This window comes from Triticum urartu, chromosome 7A (assembly GCF_056163025.1).
Source record: "Triticum urartu cultivar PI428250 chromosome 7A, HENAU_Tu73, whole genome shotgun sequence".
NCBI classification, from domain to species: Eukaryota; Viridiplantae; Streptophyta; class Magnoliopsida; order Poales; family Poaceae; genus Triticum; species Triticum urartu.
Window position 1 is genome coordinate 630,966,188 of NC_141879.1, and position 15,771 is coordinate 630,981,958.

At 46.2% G+C, this 15,771-nt stretch overlaps 1 protein-coding gene across 4 annotated transcripts; it reads right to left on the reverse strand.

Moving 5' to 3' along the window:
* Positions 1–8,453: 8,453 nt before the first annotated feature.
* Positions 8,454–15,543, reverse strand: LOC125520553 (uncharacterized). 4 transcript variants are annotated; one of them, XM_048685508.2, is made up of 11 exons: positions 15,259–15,543; positions 14,862–15,182; positions 14,613–14,756; positions 14,393–14,476; positions 14,208–14,233; positions 14,065–14,103; positions 13,585–13,644; positions 13,306–13,332; positions 13,119–13,201; positions 9,030–9,165; positions 8,686–8,822 (listed from the first exon to the last, which is right to left on the reverse strand). In XM_048685508.2, exons 1-10 carry the CDS (start codon positions 15,372–15,374, stop codon positions 9,052–9,054), a joined length of 1,014 nt encoding a protein of 337 aa, XP_048541465.1. In that variant the 5' UTR covers positions 15,375–15,543; the 3' UTR covers positions 8,686–8,822; positions 9,030–9,051. The 4 variants fall into 4 exon arrangements, with proteins under 4 accessions (XP_048541464.1, XP_048541465.1, XP_087390663.1 ...); XM_087534537.1 differs by lacking the exons at positions 8,686–8,822; positions 9,030–9,165 and adding exons at positions 9,176–12,426; positions 12,532–12,642; XM_048685507.2 differs by lacking the exon at positions 9,030–9,165 and having other exon boundaries at positions 8,454–8,822; positions 15,259–15,540.
* Positions 15,544–15,771: the final 228 nt, after the last annotated feature.

Genomic DNA, 15,771 nt, shown 5'->3' on the forward strand with positions numbered 1-15,771 from the left:
ATGCCCCATTTATTTTCTCTCTAGGGTTTCCTTCCCTTCTTCTAGGGCATTGCTTGACATTCCGCGTTTATTGTTCAAACTATTGGGTCGAAGAGATCTATTTGCCTCCTGCTTTGTTTGCATTGTCTTAGAAGTTAGAATATTGTTAGTTTGATTCAAATCTCATGGGTAGTCATTCTATTACTGGTAGTGCTGCTCTCCCAACGGTTATGCCGCCTCTAGGGGCGGTACAACCGCGATGTCTGAACCAGGTAGCACTGTTCTATCTTCTTTGTTTTGCAAGCAATCTATTCCTCTGCTCTTGTGTGCAATCCTCTCATATCTGCTGGGTTTCTTGTGTTCTTCCCGTGTGTGTGTGTGTGCAGGTGGCTCTGGTTCTCGCTCTGCTCCTCATAGCAAGACCAAGAAGAGCGCTCGGAGATGCAAGCGCCCGATTGAGACTGATGGAGAAGAAGAAGTTGTGATTCCCACCAAGCCTACTCGCCGTGAGAAGTTTGTCGCTGCAAAGCAACATGTGGTTATGCCTCTGCACAAATGGAAACCAAGGATTGGGAAGCCTTCCGGACAACAAATCCATACGTGGTTCCTATTGCGCCTCGTTGGACCACTGTTCAGTTCTGGAATGAGATGCAAGTAAGGATTGTTCATGAGCTGTTTGATCATAACAAGAACCGGTATGCCAAGCAGTGGACTATTGATCTTGATCACTGGAGGAGCAACTTGGATTACTTTGGGGAGGCCTTGGCTCTTTGTGAGGAGTTTGACTTGGTCAAGCTCATGACAGTCAACTGTGACTTTGATGTTCAGCTTATCCATCAGTTTTATGCCACTGTTCATTTTGGAGAAGATGATGCTTGCACTCTCACGTTCATGTGTCGTGATGAGCTCTTTCAAGTACCCTGGAGGGCTTTCTACAATGCCATTGGGTATGACGATACCGGACTTGAAGGGAATGGTGGCATTCGTCCTCACGACCATCCTCATTCCATGCCTAAGGAGAAACTTGCTCCTCTGTACATTCGGGGTTGTGGTATTATTGGAGAGTCCAAGGATCTTGAGAAGGTCTATGACATCATCCATCGTGTGTTTCGCAATGTGCTTTTGCCCAAGGTTGGAAATCAGGATGAGGTCTATGGGTACCTTGTTGACTTGCTTGTTGCTATGAAGACCAAGGTGGGTTCTGGTGCTACTTTTGATGTGTCCAACTGGATGTGGCACGAGATGTACAACATGGTCATCTATAGAAAGGTCCCCATTTATGCTCCTTTCGTCATGTGCTTTCTGAACTCAATTTGGGCTGTTCGCCACCCTGGAGAGCTTCTCACTTCTCAAGATAACCTCACCGTGCATGAGGTCAAGCAACTCAAGAAGAAAAAGCATGCCGAGCCTCGCTTTCCTGTTGATCATCCCGAGGATGTCTATGCCACTTCAGATGATGACGACTTTGAGATAGAACCAGGGGCCAAGCCTTTATGGGTGGCCAAGCTCACTGCTAAAGTAAAGAAGACTCTCTGCCTTCAGACTGACATTCAGAAGAAGATGTATGGGGCTCATGTCAATGAGAAGCTTGCCCAGCGTCGTCAGATTACTATGATGAAGCACCTCAACATGCCTGTGAAGAGTGGATCTGAAAAGAGCATCACTCCTGAGGACCGATGGATCTCTGCGCATAACACTTGGTCAGATGATGAGGCTCCTGGACAGCCTTCTTCCTCCTTTACTTCTGCTAATGATATCATGGAGGACGCTGGTGCGGACGATGATGAGTCTGATGATGAGGATCCAGATGCCACCGAGGAGTCAGAGGAGGACTACTGAGCTCTGGGGCGCTAGCTTTGCTCTTTTCCTTTTTGGTGTCTTGATGCCAAAGGGGGAGAGAGATCACTATTAGGTCTCGGGATTTGCTTGGGTTGTGTTCTGGGTTTTTTTCGTGCTGAGTGTTGAACTTTAGTTCATGGACCTTGTTACTTATCTCGACTTGCATGGTGTGAGACATGCGCTCCTTTATCTATCATTAATGTCGGTTATCCTTAAGCTCTTTTACTTCCTACTTATGCGCTTACGACTTATTTTGCACTTGTCTAGTAGGAATGGTGGGTCTATAAAATCTAGGGGGGAGTCTTGCTCCTAATGTGTGCCTTTGCATTCCAAAAGCAAATTCAAAAAATGGCACACACATCTAGGGGGGAGTCCCGTCTATATTTTCTAGACTCCTCATGCAAATTATGTTGTTGTCATCATCCACCAAAAAGGGGGAGATTGTTAGGACATTTCCCTACTTTGTGTTTTGAATGATGATGACAACTCTCTGTTGGTCTAACCGTATGTTAAATGCTTCAGGATCTCGGGTTTAGGTTTGCATCCGTTAGACATTCTCTCTGGAAGGAAAAGATCGAAGACGGTTTTGTTCTACGTGTTTATCTCTTTGGTCGTAGGTAACCCATACTATTAAGAGGGAATCCACATCGGAAGGCTTTGGGTGAATCATTGCACGTACACATTTCTCTCACCCACCCTCACCGTCCGTTTCTTGTCTGAGAGAGAGTTCCCTTCTTTTCAACTATTGATGTGATCTCTCGATGGCTGTACCGCTCACTCGAGCGGTTGTACCGCTCGCTTTTGGTACCGGCCCAACCATCGCCTCATGGGTGATACCCAGGGGTTGGACCGCCCAGTGTCGCCAGAGCGGTTGTACCGCTGCCCCAAGGCGGTGGTACCGCCACCATGCTCAAAAGGACTGGGTGTTGCATCCTTGGCGGTTGTACCGGCCAGGTACCACCCAACAACCAGACTGGCTTCTGTGTTGGGGCGGTACTTGGGCGGTGGTGGCCCGGTTGTTCCGGTTGTGCCTTGTTCACCGGTACCACCGATCTCCTGCGCGGTTCTACTGCTTAGGACTTAGCCGCTGCTAGTACCAGGGCCAGGCGGTAGTTCCGGTGCACTAACCGCTCGACCACCGCTCACAGGGGTGACTCCCTTCTGTTTCAAATCGGTTGTTGAGAGGTAGAGGAGCGGTTGTTCCGGTTGAACTTGTTTACCGGTACTATCGCTCGTCTGTCTGGTTGTACTACCTGTCAGCTTCTCTGCAGTATAACCGTGAATCCCGGTTGTATCGGGGTAAGGAGCGGTTGTACCGCTGTAGTGCAATAATTGCGGTAACGGTTGGATTTTAGGGTTTCCTATATAAAGGAGGTTCTTACACCTACCTCCTTTACCTCTTGCCTCTCTCTCTCTGCCATTAATGCCCTTCAAGCTTTCTTGCCCGATCTCTCTCTCTCTAGCCACTCAAACTTGTTGATTTTCTAGGGATTGAAGGAGAAGACCTAGATCTACACTTCCACCAAAGGATATTTGATTCCCCATACTTTCTTGTGTGGATTTTGTTACTCTTGGGTGTTTGAGCACCCTAGACGGTTGAGGTCACCTCGGAGCCACATTCCATTGTGGTGAAGCTCCGTGGTTTCGTTGGGAGCGTCCAATTCGGTTGTGGAGAGAGCCCCAACCTTGTTTGTAAAGGTTCGGTCGCCGCCTTCAAGGGCACCAATACTATTAAGAGGGAATCCACATCGGAAGGCTTTGGGTGAATCATTGCACGTACACATTTCTCTCACTCACCCTCACCTTCCGTTTCTTGTCTGAGAGAGAGTTCCCTTCTTTTCAACTACTGTTGTGATCTCTCGGCGGTTGTACCACTCACTCGAGCGGTTGTACCGCTGGCCTGTGGTACTGGCCCAACCACCGCCCCAGGGGTGATTCCCAGGGGTTGGACCGCCCATTGTCGCCAGAGCGGTTGTACCGCTGCCCCAGGGCGGTGGTACCGTCACCATGCTCAAAAGGACTGGGTGTTGCATCCTTGGAGGTTGTACCGGCCAGGTACCGCCCAACAACCAGACTGGCTTCTGCGTTGGGGCGGTACTTGGGCGGTGGTAACCGTTTGTTCCGGTTGTGCCTTGTTCACCGGTTCCACCGGTCTCCAGAGCGGTTCTACCACTTAGGACTTAGCCGATGCTAGTACCATGGCCAGCCGGTAGTTCCGGCGCACTAACCGCTCGACCACCGCTCACAAGGATGACTCCCTTCTGTTTCAAAGCGGTTGTTGAGCGGTAGAGGAGCGGTTGTTCTGGTTGAACTTGTTTACCGGTACTACCACTCGTCCACCCGGTTGTACCGCTTGTCAGCTTCTCTGCGGTATAACTATGAATCCTAGTTGTACCGGGGTAAGGAGCGGTTGTACCGCTGCAGTGCAATAACTGCGGTAACGGTTGGATTTTAGGGTTTCCTATATAAAGGAGGTTCTTCCACCTACCTCCTTTACCTCTTGCCTCTCTCTCTCCGCCATTAATGCCCTTCAAGCTTTCTTGCCCGATCTCTCTCTCTAGCCACTCAAACTTATTGATTTGCTAGGGATTGAAGGAGGAGACCTAGATCTACACTTCCACCAAAGGATATTTGATTCCCCATACTTCCTTGCGTGGATTTTGTTACTCTTGGGTGTTTGAGCACCCTAGACGGCTGAGGTCACCTCGGAGCCACATTCCATTATGGTGAAGCTCCGTGGTTTCGTTGGGAGCCTCCAATTCGGTTGTGGAGAGATCCCCAACCTTGTTTGTATAGGTTCGGTCGCCGCCTTCAAGGGCACCAATAGTGGAATCATGGCATCTTGCATTATGTGAGGGCGTGAGGAGAATACGATGGCTCTAGTGGCTTCTTGGGGAGCATTGTGCCTCCACACCGCTCCAACGGAGACGTACTTCCTCTCAAAGGGAAGGAACTTCGGTAACACACCCTCGTCTCCACCGGCTCCACTTTTGGTTGTCTCTTACCTTTACTTGTGCAAGCTTACATTGTGTTGTATTCCTTGCTTGCTTGTATGCTTGTTGTTGCATCATATAGGTGGCTCACCTAGTTGCATTTCTAGACAACCAACTTCGATGCAAAGTTTAATTTGGTAAAGAAAAGCTAAAAATTGTCAGTTGCCTATTCACCCCCCCCCCCCTCTAGTCAACTATATCGATCCTTCCACGCGTCGTTTCAGCTCCTCAAACAGCGGTAAAGTATGAGATATTCTAATAATCTTAGCTTGCAACAAAGCATCAAATATTTTATCACACTTAGCAATGTTAAAAGTAAATTTCATTTCCTCATCACGATTCTTATGAATCGGCTTTAGATCATTGCAAGTAAATGGTTTGGCCTAGATGGCCAAACAAATTCAGTAGCATAAATATCACCCTCATTGTCCAAGTGCTCACTATCATACTCAACCGTATTCATCTTAGGACGATTAGTTTTATACCTATGCACCTCTTTAAGATCTTTGCGCTGGCTTTCTTGAGCCAAAGCCCTTTGTAAGACTTGGTTGATACTTAAAAACTCATAGCCTTCTAGCCCTTCTCTAATGTCTCTCGTTTGAGGAGCTCCGTGCTCTAATAATAGTAGGAGGATTTTATATTTAATTTAAAATCAACGGGCCTTAAAAGGTCAAGTGGTGGAATCATATTGGGCCAGTTGGGCCCAATAGGACGTCGCGCCCCCTTACCCCTTGGGAAAGGAAGGGGAGGCCGAATTGGAGGAGGTTTCCGCCTCCTCATGGCCGGCCACGGGGGGAGCGGGGCTTTCCTCCCTTGTGTGGCACCCCCTCGCCCTCCTCGAACCTATATATATTCGAGGTCTTCGCACTTTAAACATAAGTTTTGGAGCCTCCTCTAGTTATCTAGTTCTAGTTCTAGTTGATCTAATTAGAGCTAGATCTAGATCCTCTAATCCTCATAATTAGAAGCCTAGTGTGGTTCTAATATCCTCCCTCTAATTCTCCGACGACGATTAGCTCTAGACGGCGAAGCGCTGCCGGGTCGTGAAGACCCTATGCTTGCAATCTGTGGAGAGGTCGTTCTTTCGATCTTCCGTTCGAGGGATCATTCATCTACGGTTTGAGGGACTTCAAGTATGATCTACACCGACTTGTATTCTTTCGTTGCAACTCGGAGTCGGTAACAATCTGATCCGAACCGTTATTGCATCTTCATAGTGTTCCTGGTTGATCTTAAGGCGATTTTTTTATGTTTTCTACTACGTTTCTCAACACATCACTAGCCGAATGTGCATAATTTTGTTGATCACTAGTCGGATATGCATAGTGTTGTAGCCAAATATACATAGTTTTGTTGATCACTAGCCGGATATGCATACTTTTGTTTATCACTAGCGAGATATGCATAGTATTGTAGCCGAATATGCATAGTTTTGTTGATCACTAGCATGTATAGTTTTGTTGATCACGAAATGGATATGCATAGTGGTGTAGCTGGATATGCATAGTTTTATTGATCACTAGCCGGATATGCATAATTTTGTTGATCACTAGCCAGATATGCATAGTTTTGTTGATCAACAGTCGGATATGCATTGTTGACAATGTTTTATTTTGTAGCCCTCTCATTCTTGTACGGTGTTCAAGAAGTTGGAGAAGAAAAACTTCACCGTCATGCATTGTTGGTTGAAATTGAATGGGCAACTGAAGTGGAACCATTTCGTAGCCAAAACCGCCACTCAAGCCATTGAGGAAGAAACCGATGACCCAACCGACCCAACATAAGAACCACCCGGGAATTTTAGAAGAGGGTTTTAGGGCAAGAAGTGGGAGGAGGAGATGGCGAAGCTGGAAGGTGGGGCGGCCAAGCTGAAGGAGAGGTACGAGGACATCTTGTCGAAGAAGGAGGAGGCATACATAAAAGCGCTCAGACATCAAGGAGGAGAAAAAGGCGCAGAGGTTCAAATTATTGATGGAGGCGACCGAGAAGAAGCTCAAGCTCGAAGAGAAGAGGGCCATGATCGAAGAGAGGAAGGCCATGCTCGAGGAGAAGGTGACGATCGCCGCCAATGCGGAGGACACCAAGATGTTGTCCTTTAATTTGGACTCTTTGGATGCCGACACAAGAATGATCGTGCAAGCCGTCCGATGTCAGATGTTGCAGCGGCAGAAAGATGAGTTGGAGGCGGCGGACAAGGAGGAGGCGGTGGACAAGGAGGTGGGGACAGAGGATGCATACGCGACAGCGGCGACACCTTGAGCGGGAAGGCTTGGATTGCAGGGCCAGCAGGCAAAGACTATCGGGCTGCTATTTTTTGTGATCGGACATATAAAAACTAAGCATACTTGCCTCTTTTCGATTGTGATCGGGCATGTGATCCGGCGCACGCTATGGATCGGACTTTATTTGAATTTTAAATTGGCCTTTACTGAAGGACATATAGAGGATAGCATTGGATGGCCAGCTTCCGCATGGCACAGACTGGTTACCCTGTTCGCGGACGGATGCGGGAACAAATGAAGATGGCCTAAGATACACCTAGCCCTCCGACGAAGCACTACTATGATAGACCTAACTCTACAGCGTAGCATTACATCATGTACATCAAAGTCGTCGTCCTCCTCATCGATGCGTCCTCGGGCGGAGGGAACTGCCTCATGGTCATTGGTGTGGAGCTCTCGGCCGGCCGACCGGGTGGTGGCGGGGGCAGGAGTTGGGACATGGCTCAAGGCGGCCAACGAGGTGGCGAAGGAGTTCGGCAACGACCAAAATCGATGCTACGGCGGCGGTCAAGCTAGAACAGTTTCAATTTGTAGGATGGGAAAGAAACCTCATCCTTTAGTGCACACTAACCCTCTCTTGAACTAAGCTATTCCCGCTTTTTCGAACAAAAAGTTCAAGTAGTTTAGTGGTCTGGTGGCGGGGAGGACAGATCTCTTGTAGTGTTGTGGCAGCTGTTAGTGGTGATGCAAAACTGCATCTCTTGTCACAGTTTTTGCATCACGGCCCAAAAGTAGCTATATTGATGCTGAACGGCAACAGCTATATTTTTAGGGCTGCTATTGGAGATGCTCTTAGACTGCCTAGCTTTTCTTGCTTCAGATATGATGAGCTGGAAATTTGGTACTCTGTTTAGAGTGCAGAAAAAATACTTTAAAGATATCGATTAACAAAATTCCAAGCCTTTTCTTTGATCCAGCAATGCATTACTACAAACTCACACGGCTGTTGCGCCAGTTAGCGCATCACGCAACCCTGAAACTTCAGCCTTATCGATACGAAGTGCAATAAGCAAGGAAACAATGGTTTGCTTCTATGGGCTGAAAATTAGCATTGTCGAATGGATCTTGCATCACTCAGCCGACATGATCACATCATCAACCTGTGCTGCATCACTCAACAGACATGATCACACCATCAACCTGTGAGAGCACGACCATCCATTTACATCGACATGTAACCAGGAAAGTCGTGTTGCTCGAACCAGCTCTACAACACGGCAGTGGTGCTCATGGAAATGCCTCACTCGGAGCAGAAACTCGCCATGTTTTCTGCAGTCCTACATACAGGCTACCAATCCTCTCCACAAGGCATGATTAGGTTCTTACAAATGGTAAGTATTCCAAACAACGATCGTGCAAGTAAATGAAAGAACACGTAGCCCTTCTTCTGGTAGAGCATAAGAAAACAATACGCCATAATTGTATACAAAAGAACAAAACCAAGGGGGATAAATAGATGCAGCAGCTAAGAGTTTCTAGTTATGTCGGGTGCTCAAGTTGCCAACGGAAGTTCAACCTCTTACTTTTGCATTTAGTCTAATCGCAATTCGAACAACAGCTTCTCTTGCTCCAATATTTTCTCCATGAACATCCTGTGATCTGGACCACCATATGTGCATGTCTTCTTCACTAGCATGGCCATGTCAGTTGAAATGTCTCCCAGGGCTTTTATTTTATTTAAAACATGATCAGCGTCCACCATCCAACCAGAAGATGCATCGACGACATCCTGATAAAAATAAATAAATAATAAATTAAGAAAAAAAGATATTGCATTATATGTATGACGGTTTGTAAATAGAGGTGGTTGAGTGCTTATGGGTGAAACGGAGAGAGGGAGGTGACTAGTGAGCCAAGGCCGCCCACTGTCAAGAAAAATAGAGCACCAGACTAGTACAAAGAAAAATAGAGCAACCACCCCACTGTCAAGAAATACCGAAAAAGGCTTTCGCCCCGCTTTATATATAAAGCAAACCACCAGAGCCACAAGGACCAACAAGGGTACACACAGAACACGCACAAGTAGCGCAACCGAGTACAAGGGTTCCGCTGAGGGCACAGCTCAACAAGCCCTAAATAAGGCAAAAAAGAAAAGGCATTGTCAAGAAGTAAGCAATCCAATAATGATATTAGATACAATCCTTTGATAAACATGCCATGTTTTATGTTTAGTTGATCTAAACTTGAGCCGGCCCTGCTTGCTCACCATAACTAAGACTGAATAAAGGCAATTCCCCACCTGGTACTACATCTATTGACAAGAGTTAACTGATCCAAGATATTGGATACTACATCTATTGACAAAGAGTTGTTACCTTGAAATAGGAAACTGAAGTTGTGGCGGCAGACAGTCCAAAGGTTTTAGACTCAACAGAACTAAAACAGAATACATAAGATGTGACTTTGGCACTACCACACATGAGGGAGATGTGACTTTGGGAGGTCAAGTAGTGCCTAAGAATGATATCTTTCGATATCTGGGATCAATGCTACAAAGAGATGGGGACATTGATGAAGATATTAGCCATATAATTAAAATGGGGTGGATGAAGTGGCGCCAAGCATCTGGCATCTGACAAGTTCTAGGGTCTGTTTGGTTCGGGAACGAAGTGGAACGGAATGTCATGGTTCCATTCCACTAGAATGGGTCGGTTCAGTTTTTCTATTCAGTAGGGATAATTTGGAAGAATGAAATGGTTACATTTTTTATGTTTAGTTTGAGAGATAGAATGGAATGAAATTATTCATCTCACCTTTTTTAGGTAGGAATGGTGAGATTTACCTCTCATACATGAATATAATGTATGATTCCAATGCCGGGCAATAGTACTCCCTCCGTAAAGAAATATAAGAGTGTTTAGATCACTAAATTAGTGATCTAAACGCTCTTATATTTATTTACAGAGGGAGTAATACCAAAAAGATGAATCAAAAATCAAATTTTAGTAGCACCAAGCAAATTGGTGCATACAACAGCAGCCAGCACTTTGGGAGATGATCACAAACCAAACACACTATGTTAAACGTCAAAGGTATGTTTACCAATTTTGTAGAAAGAAATTGGGAGATGGTCATAATACTGCGTTTTGGGAAGATACTTGGGTCGATGACAAGCCTTTAAAAATTGCATACCCCAGTTTATATCTTCTATGCTTTGATCACAATATCGCTGTGGTTGAAGCTCTTCAGAAAGGTTGGGAAGGATTTAGATTTAGAAGAACACTTTATGGGGAAACTTTGGATTTATGGAGTCTTAAAGGGAGATGTGAAGAGATTGAAATGGGGACAGGAGAAGATAAACTTGAGTAGACTTTGACTGCTGATAACTGTCAAGTCACTATATAGAAAACTAATTGAGGTAGATTGTGATTTCCCACAGAAATTTCTATGGAAAGTCAAAGTACCTGCTAAAATTGTTGTGTTCTTCTGGCTTGTGGCTAGGAAAAGTATCCTTACTACGTATTCCCTGCTTAGAAGAGGGTTGAAAGGCAGTAAATTGCGTGTTTTTGTGGTAAAGATGAAACAATCAACCATTTATTTTTCAGCTGTTCAGCTGCTAATTTAGTTTGGAGCCTCTTAAAATGTGCATTTAGCTTAAACTCTGTGCCTACTTCTGTTGACAATTGCTTTGGAAGTTGGATTATAAGCTTCCCAAAGAATGAAAAGAAATTGGTTTTGGTTGGTGTCTCAACTGTATTCTGGACACTTTGGAAATGCAGGAACAATGTGATATTTGAAAAGAAATTCTATAGTGATCCAATGATTGTTATATCAGGCTAATTTGCTTCTGGGTCGTTGGATGGTCTATTTTACCAATAAAGGAGGTAAATAAAGAGGTATACAAGTCATTGCAGGGCTGGGCACACAAAGTGCTGAGAATTGGTGACTGAAGAAAAAACAAAGTGGCTCCGCTGATGACGATCTGTGGTTCATTGTGTTGCTGTTCAACGGTGGTGGCGGCTTCCCAATCTTCTGTTCCTCCCATTTTGATGTTGGAAACTTCTGCTGCATTTATATCTGCTTAGTATGTATATGTTATGTTTCGCTACCTGCCTATGTCCTTGATACTCTGGATCGCTGGTGTTCACCTAGTAGCTTGGGTAGGCTTTGGCCCAGCTGTGATGATGTCTTTTGCTAAGTTGCATTTACTTTTTAGTAGTACTCCCTCCGTCCCAAAATAAGTGTCTCAACTTCAGTACAACTTTAGGATGGAGGAAGTAGTTTTTAATAGGATCTGAACCAGGGCCTATTCGGTTTGGAGGATTTTCATAGGAAACACATAGGAACAAGGATCCCGAAGGAAATTTCCTATAGATGCGTTCGGTTTGTAGGAAATGTGTATAGGAATTTCGTAGGAATACTATTCATTTCCTGTGTTTTTGGAGGAAATTACACATCCACTCAAAGCTCATTTTGCGCGTAGGAACGAGGCGAGCCAATTCCTTAGGGTGGCAAGTGCCATCCTATAAAATTCCTATACTAGTCCTAATTCCTACGTTATGAAATCCTCCAAACCGGATGAGCCCCCAGATGGTTTTTCATTTAGTGGAAATCGGAGGGGAAGGCCCTTCTTATGATAAAAAAAACAGCAGCCAGCAAATCGGTGCCTAATGTCCATGGGTACGCACCAAATTTCACCAATCTCTCATAGTGTCACACAGCAACAGACAGCAAATCAGTGCCCAGTCTCCATAGTTGCATATGGCAGGAAGTACGCTGCTCCCTGTCAGGGGCAGGGCTGGACGCGCTCACCTAGGCAGCGGCAACACACCGCCGTTGTTGCCATTGTTCCTTGTTGCAGACAAGGGCCCGACGCACCCGTTGTAGGGAACGGCGCACGCAAGGCCCATATGGCGTTGCTGTTGCAGCTGTTCCTTGTTGCAGACCAGGGCCCAACGTGTCGTCGCTGTTGCGGCTCGTCTTCTTCAGCCATATCTGCGGTGCGTCGCCGCCACAACTTCAATAGGGAGAGAGAGCGTCGGGAATGAGGGCAGTGACAGCCCGAGCCGCCGGCCGGAGGGAGAGACGAGAGACAGGGAGAGGGTGACGGCTGAAGCTTGGCTTGGTCGAGGGAGGGGCAGAGTCGGGGAGAAGGTGAGACACGTGAGGCATTCCACGTCGTTCCACCGATTTAGAGGTATGAGCACATTTTGGATCTAAGGGGAATATGCCGTTCAGGAACGAGTGGATTCCAAATCCTCGACCCAACCAAACAAAAGAACGACCCCTAGGTGCTGAACGGACCCGTTACATTCCACCTGATGACTCGAACCGAACACACCCTTACTGAGCCGTGATTAGACTTGCAATGTTGTATGGGGCAGAATGTTGGCCTACAAAAAGACGACATGTTCAACAAGTGAGTGTTGCGGAAATGCCTATGTTGAGTTGGATTTGTGGTCATACAAGAATGGATCGAGTTTGGAACAGTGATATACGTGATCGGCTAGGGGGTAGCACCAATTGAAGAAAAGCTTGTCCAACACTGGTTGAGATGGTTTGGCCATGTCCAAAGAAGACCCCTGGAGGCACCAGTGCATAGTGGAATCCTAAGCCACAATAATAATGTGAGGAGAGGAAGGGGAAGGCTGTAATTGGCATGGGAGGAGGCAACAGAAATAGACTTGAAAAAATGGGATATACCCAAAGATTTCTGCTTGAATAGGAGTGCTTGAAAAGCCTATTCATGTGCCTGCACCTTGATTAGTGGCTCCTGTTGGATTTTAGCTATAGCCTACCCCAACTTGCTAGGAACTGAAAGACTTTGTTGTTGTTTTTGTTTCTTGAGAAAGCATATCACAAATTATACATTGTACTAAATTATGAATAAACCTTGTGTACCGATACAAATGAGAAATGATACACAATGACCAAACAAGCTTGATGGCAAACCACAATTTTTAGGTTGCCTTGTATACTGTGCAGTATTAAATGAGCTAAATGAAACATTGTATTGCTATTGATTTGGAATGCGAAACGTAATTGATGAAGTAGAGGAAGACTGCCAAGTGAAGGAGTGACTTACCGGACATAACTCCCCAGTTGTAGGTTTTAGTTTTGCACCATTGGCACTTTCAGCGGTACATTCTTGACTCAAACGCTTTGTGACTGCACAAGAAAAATATGAAGGATCACTAAGTAGATTCAATCTAGTAACAGGCAATGAAAATGTTCAGGGATCAATCAACTGGAAAGAATACTGTTGAGTATACCTGCATTAGCAGGTACTGTTGGAATGCCTGCAAGAGTTTAGCTATTGATATTAGAAAGGAAAAGGCAAGCATCACTTATTCATTAGCGAAGAGTACCCTGCAGGTGTCTAGGAAACTGCAGGGCACAACAAGAAGAGATAAAAGGTCCACATTGTAAGTGGGAACAGACATTGTGAATACTGACTAAACTACATAACTAAGAAACAGAGACAGAGGTAAGTGGGAACAATGAAAGTAACTGGAATAAACTTCTATATGGTGCAAATGATGGTAAGTTACCTTCACTACAAGAATCTGAATGTTCTTTAACCTCCTGCTTCCCAGCTAGCAAAGTTTCATCTGAAATCACACAAGTTTGTGCGTCATTGCTTGCCAGATTTTGTTAGAAAGGAGAACTTTTGCAAAATATCTAGGTACATTGGGAAGTAACCAACTTTTCAACAAATATCATGTGCTTCTAGTTTTGAAAGTTGAAACAATGATTGCACAGGATAAATCAACGAAAAACAAAGTGGCACGACTAATTCTTCCCACAACGTGTTATAAGCTTATTACGAATGCTCTCTTTTAAGCAATGATAGCAAATGAACCCAATGCATTAAAGCAGTTCTTCTGATAGAAGAGCACAAGAAAGCAATATGTCATACTTATAACAAAACGAAGGCTGCCATAACAAAATTCAAGCGATTCATTCAGAACACCAGCTTGTGCATGAACACAAAAAATGCAGTAAGGACATAGCCAAGGCAGATGTTTTACCAATAATTTCCTCCAAATCCATAGGTTCACATGATAAACCTGCAATTGAAACATATGATCATCAATTAGCATGGTTATAAACAGGAATAGTCAGGTATCCTTATTGATTATTAATTTATTATACGATGGTCTATGGGAGAGACCTTGAGTCCATGGTGAGGAAGGACGCCTGCATGAAGCAAAAGGTTAAAAGCTCTAAACTTTACAACAAACTAGGAAACATTGGAACAACGAGAGCATCAATTCTGTGCACACGATATATATATATATATATATATATATATATATATATATATATATATATATATATATATATATATATATATACCTCTCTTTCTGAAGAAAACGGCGGGCAAGAAGAGATGCCGACATCCAGCCTAAGTTCTTCTTCCTCTTGTGCCTCCGGCAACCCCTGAAATTAATTAACAAGATAACACGACAAAGGCCCGTTAAAAGTTTAACTGTAAGTGCGGCTTCTCATGAACATGGAGTAAAATGGATCTTCCACATAATAAAGTCATAACTGGGGATGGGGATGTTGTACTTACCCAAACCCGAAGGGGATGGTGTAACATGGGTGGCTTGGACACGGCGGCAACCGCAGCAGATGCCTGAACTCAGGGGTTCGCGTGACCAAGTCCTTGACAACCTGCGCAGCTTTGCGCCTAATGAGCTGCCAGTCCACGGGATCCCTGTGTGGAAAAAACATCGAGAGGCTCAAACAACAATGAATGAAACTAATGGGTAATTATAGATAGATGAAGGGACGATTAGGCGAGGGAGAGAAGAGACGAGACCAGTAAGCCGGGTGAGAGCCATTGTATAAGATTGCGCAGACAGCATCGGCGTAGTGCGGGTCGGCCTCGATCATGCTGGAAGGGTAAGACTCGAGTTGGGTCCGGAGATCGTCGGCCGCATCGATGCACCCCAGCTTCCCCTGGGCCATGTCGTCGAGAACGCTGAGGCGAGTGATGAATCTGAGCGCGGTGTGCGCGTCGACCTCATCCCGGCACGGCAGGAAGCGGCTGAAGTACTCTCGCGCCTCCTGCCACCGGCCGTCCGCCACCAGGCGCCGCAGGAACCGCAGATCGAGAAAGACGCGCGTCTCGTGCTTCAGCCTGGATAGAAATTAAGGTCTATCGATCAGTACGGATCTTGGAGATAGAGCAAGAGATTAAGCCGTCGAATACGTACGCGTCGAAGGTGGCGGGAAGGTTGTTGCGGCGGAGAAAGGCGAGGAGTCGCCGGCGGCGGAATCGGTCCAGGCAGTGGTGCTCCATCACGCCTCGCTTGCCGCCAGATCTCGCCATCGCGCTCTGGGACGAGAGTAATTGGGGGATATCGCCGGAACGGGGGGCACTGCGTCTCGGATATCATAGTTGGATCCGATTAGGGCAGCGCCCGCCGGGGAGCGGCGATGGTGGGGTTGGGAGGAGGGGGAGACGGGAGGGTCGGGAATGGGAGTGGGGTGGGGAGGAGGCGGGGATGGGGTGGGAGCCTGGGAGGAGGGGGAAGGGCCGGGGAGAGGGCGGCGGGGGTCGGGGGCAAACCCGGCCCGGGCTGTGCCTGGCCCGTGGCCCGCCCTGTGCCGCCGTGCTTGTCTGCCTAGGCCAAGCCCGCGTGCCATGCACGGCACGGCGCACGGCACAGCCCGCCTGGCACGTTTAAGTAGGTTTTTAAAGAAAAAAATCCTTATCCTTTTGTAGT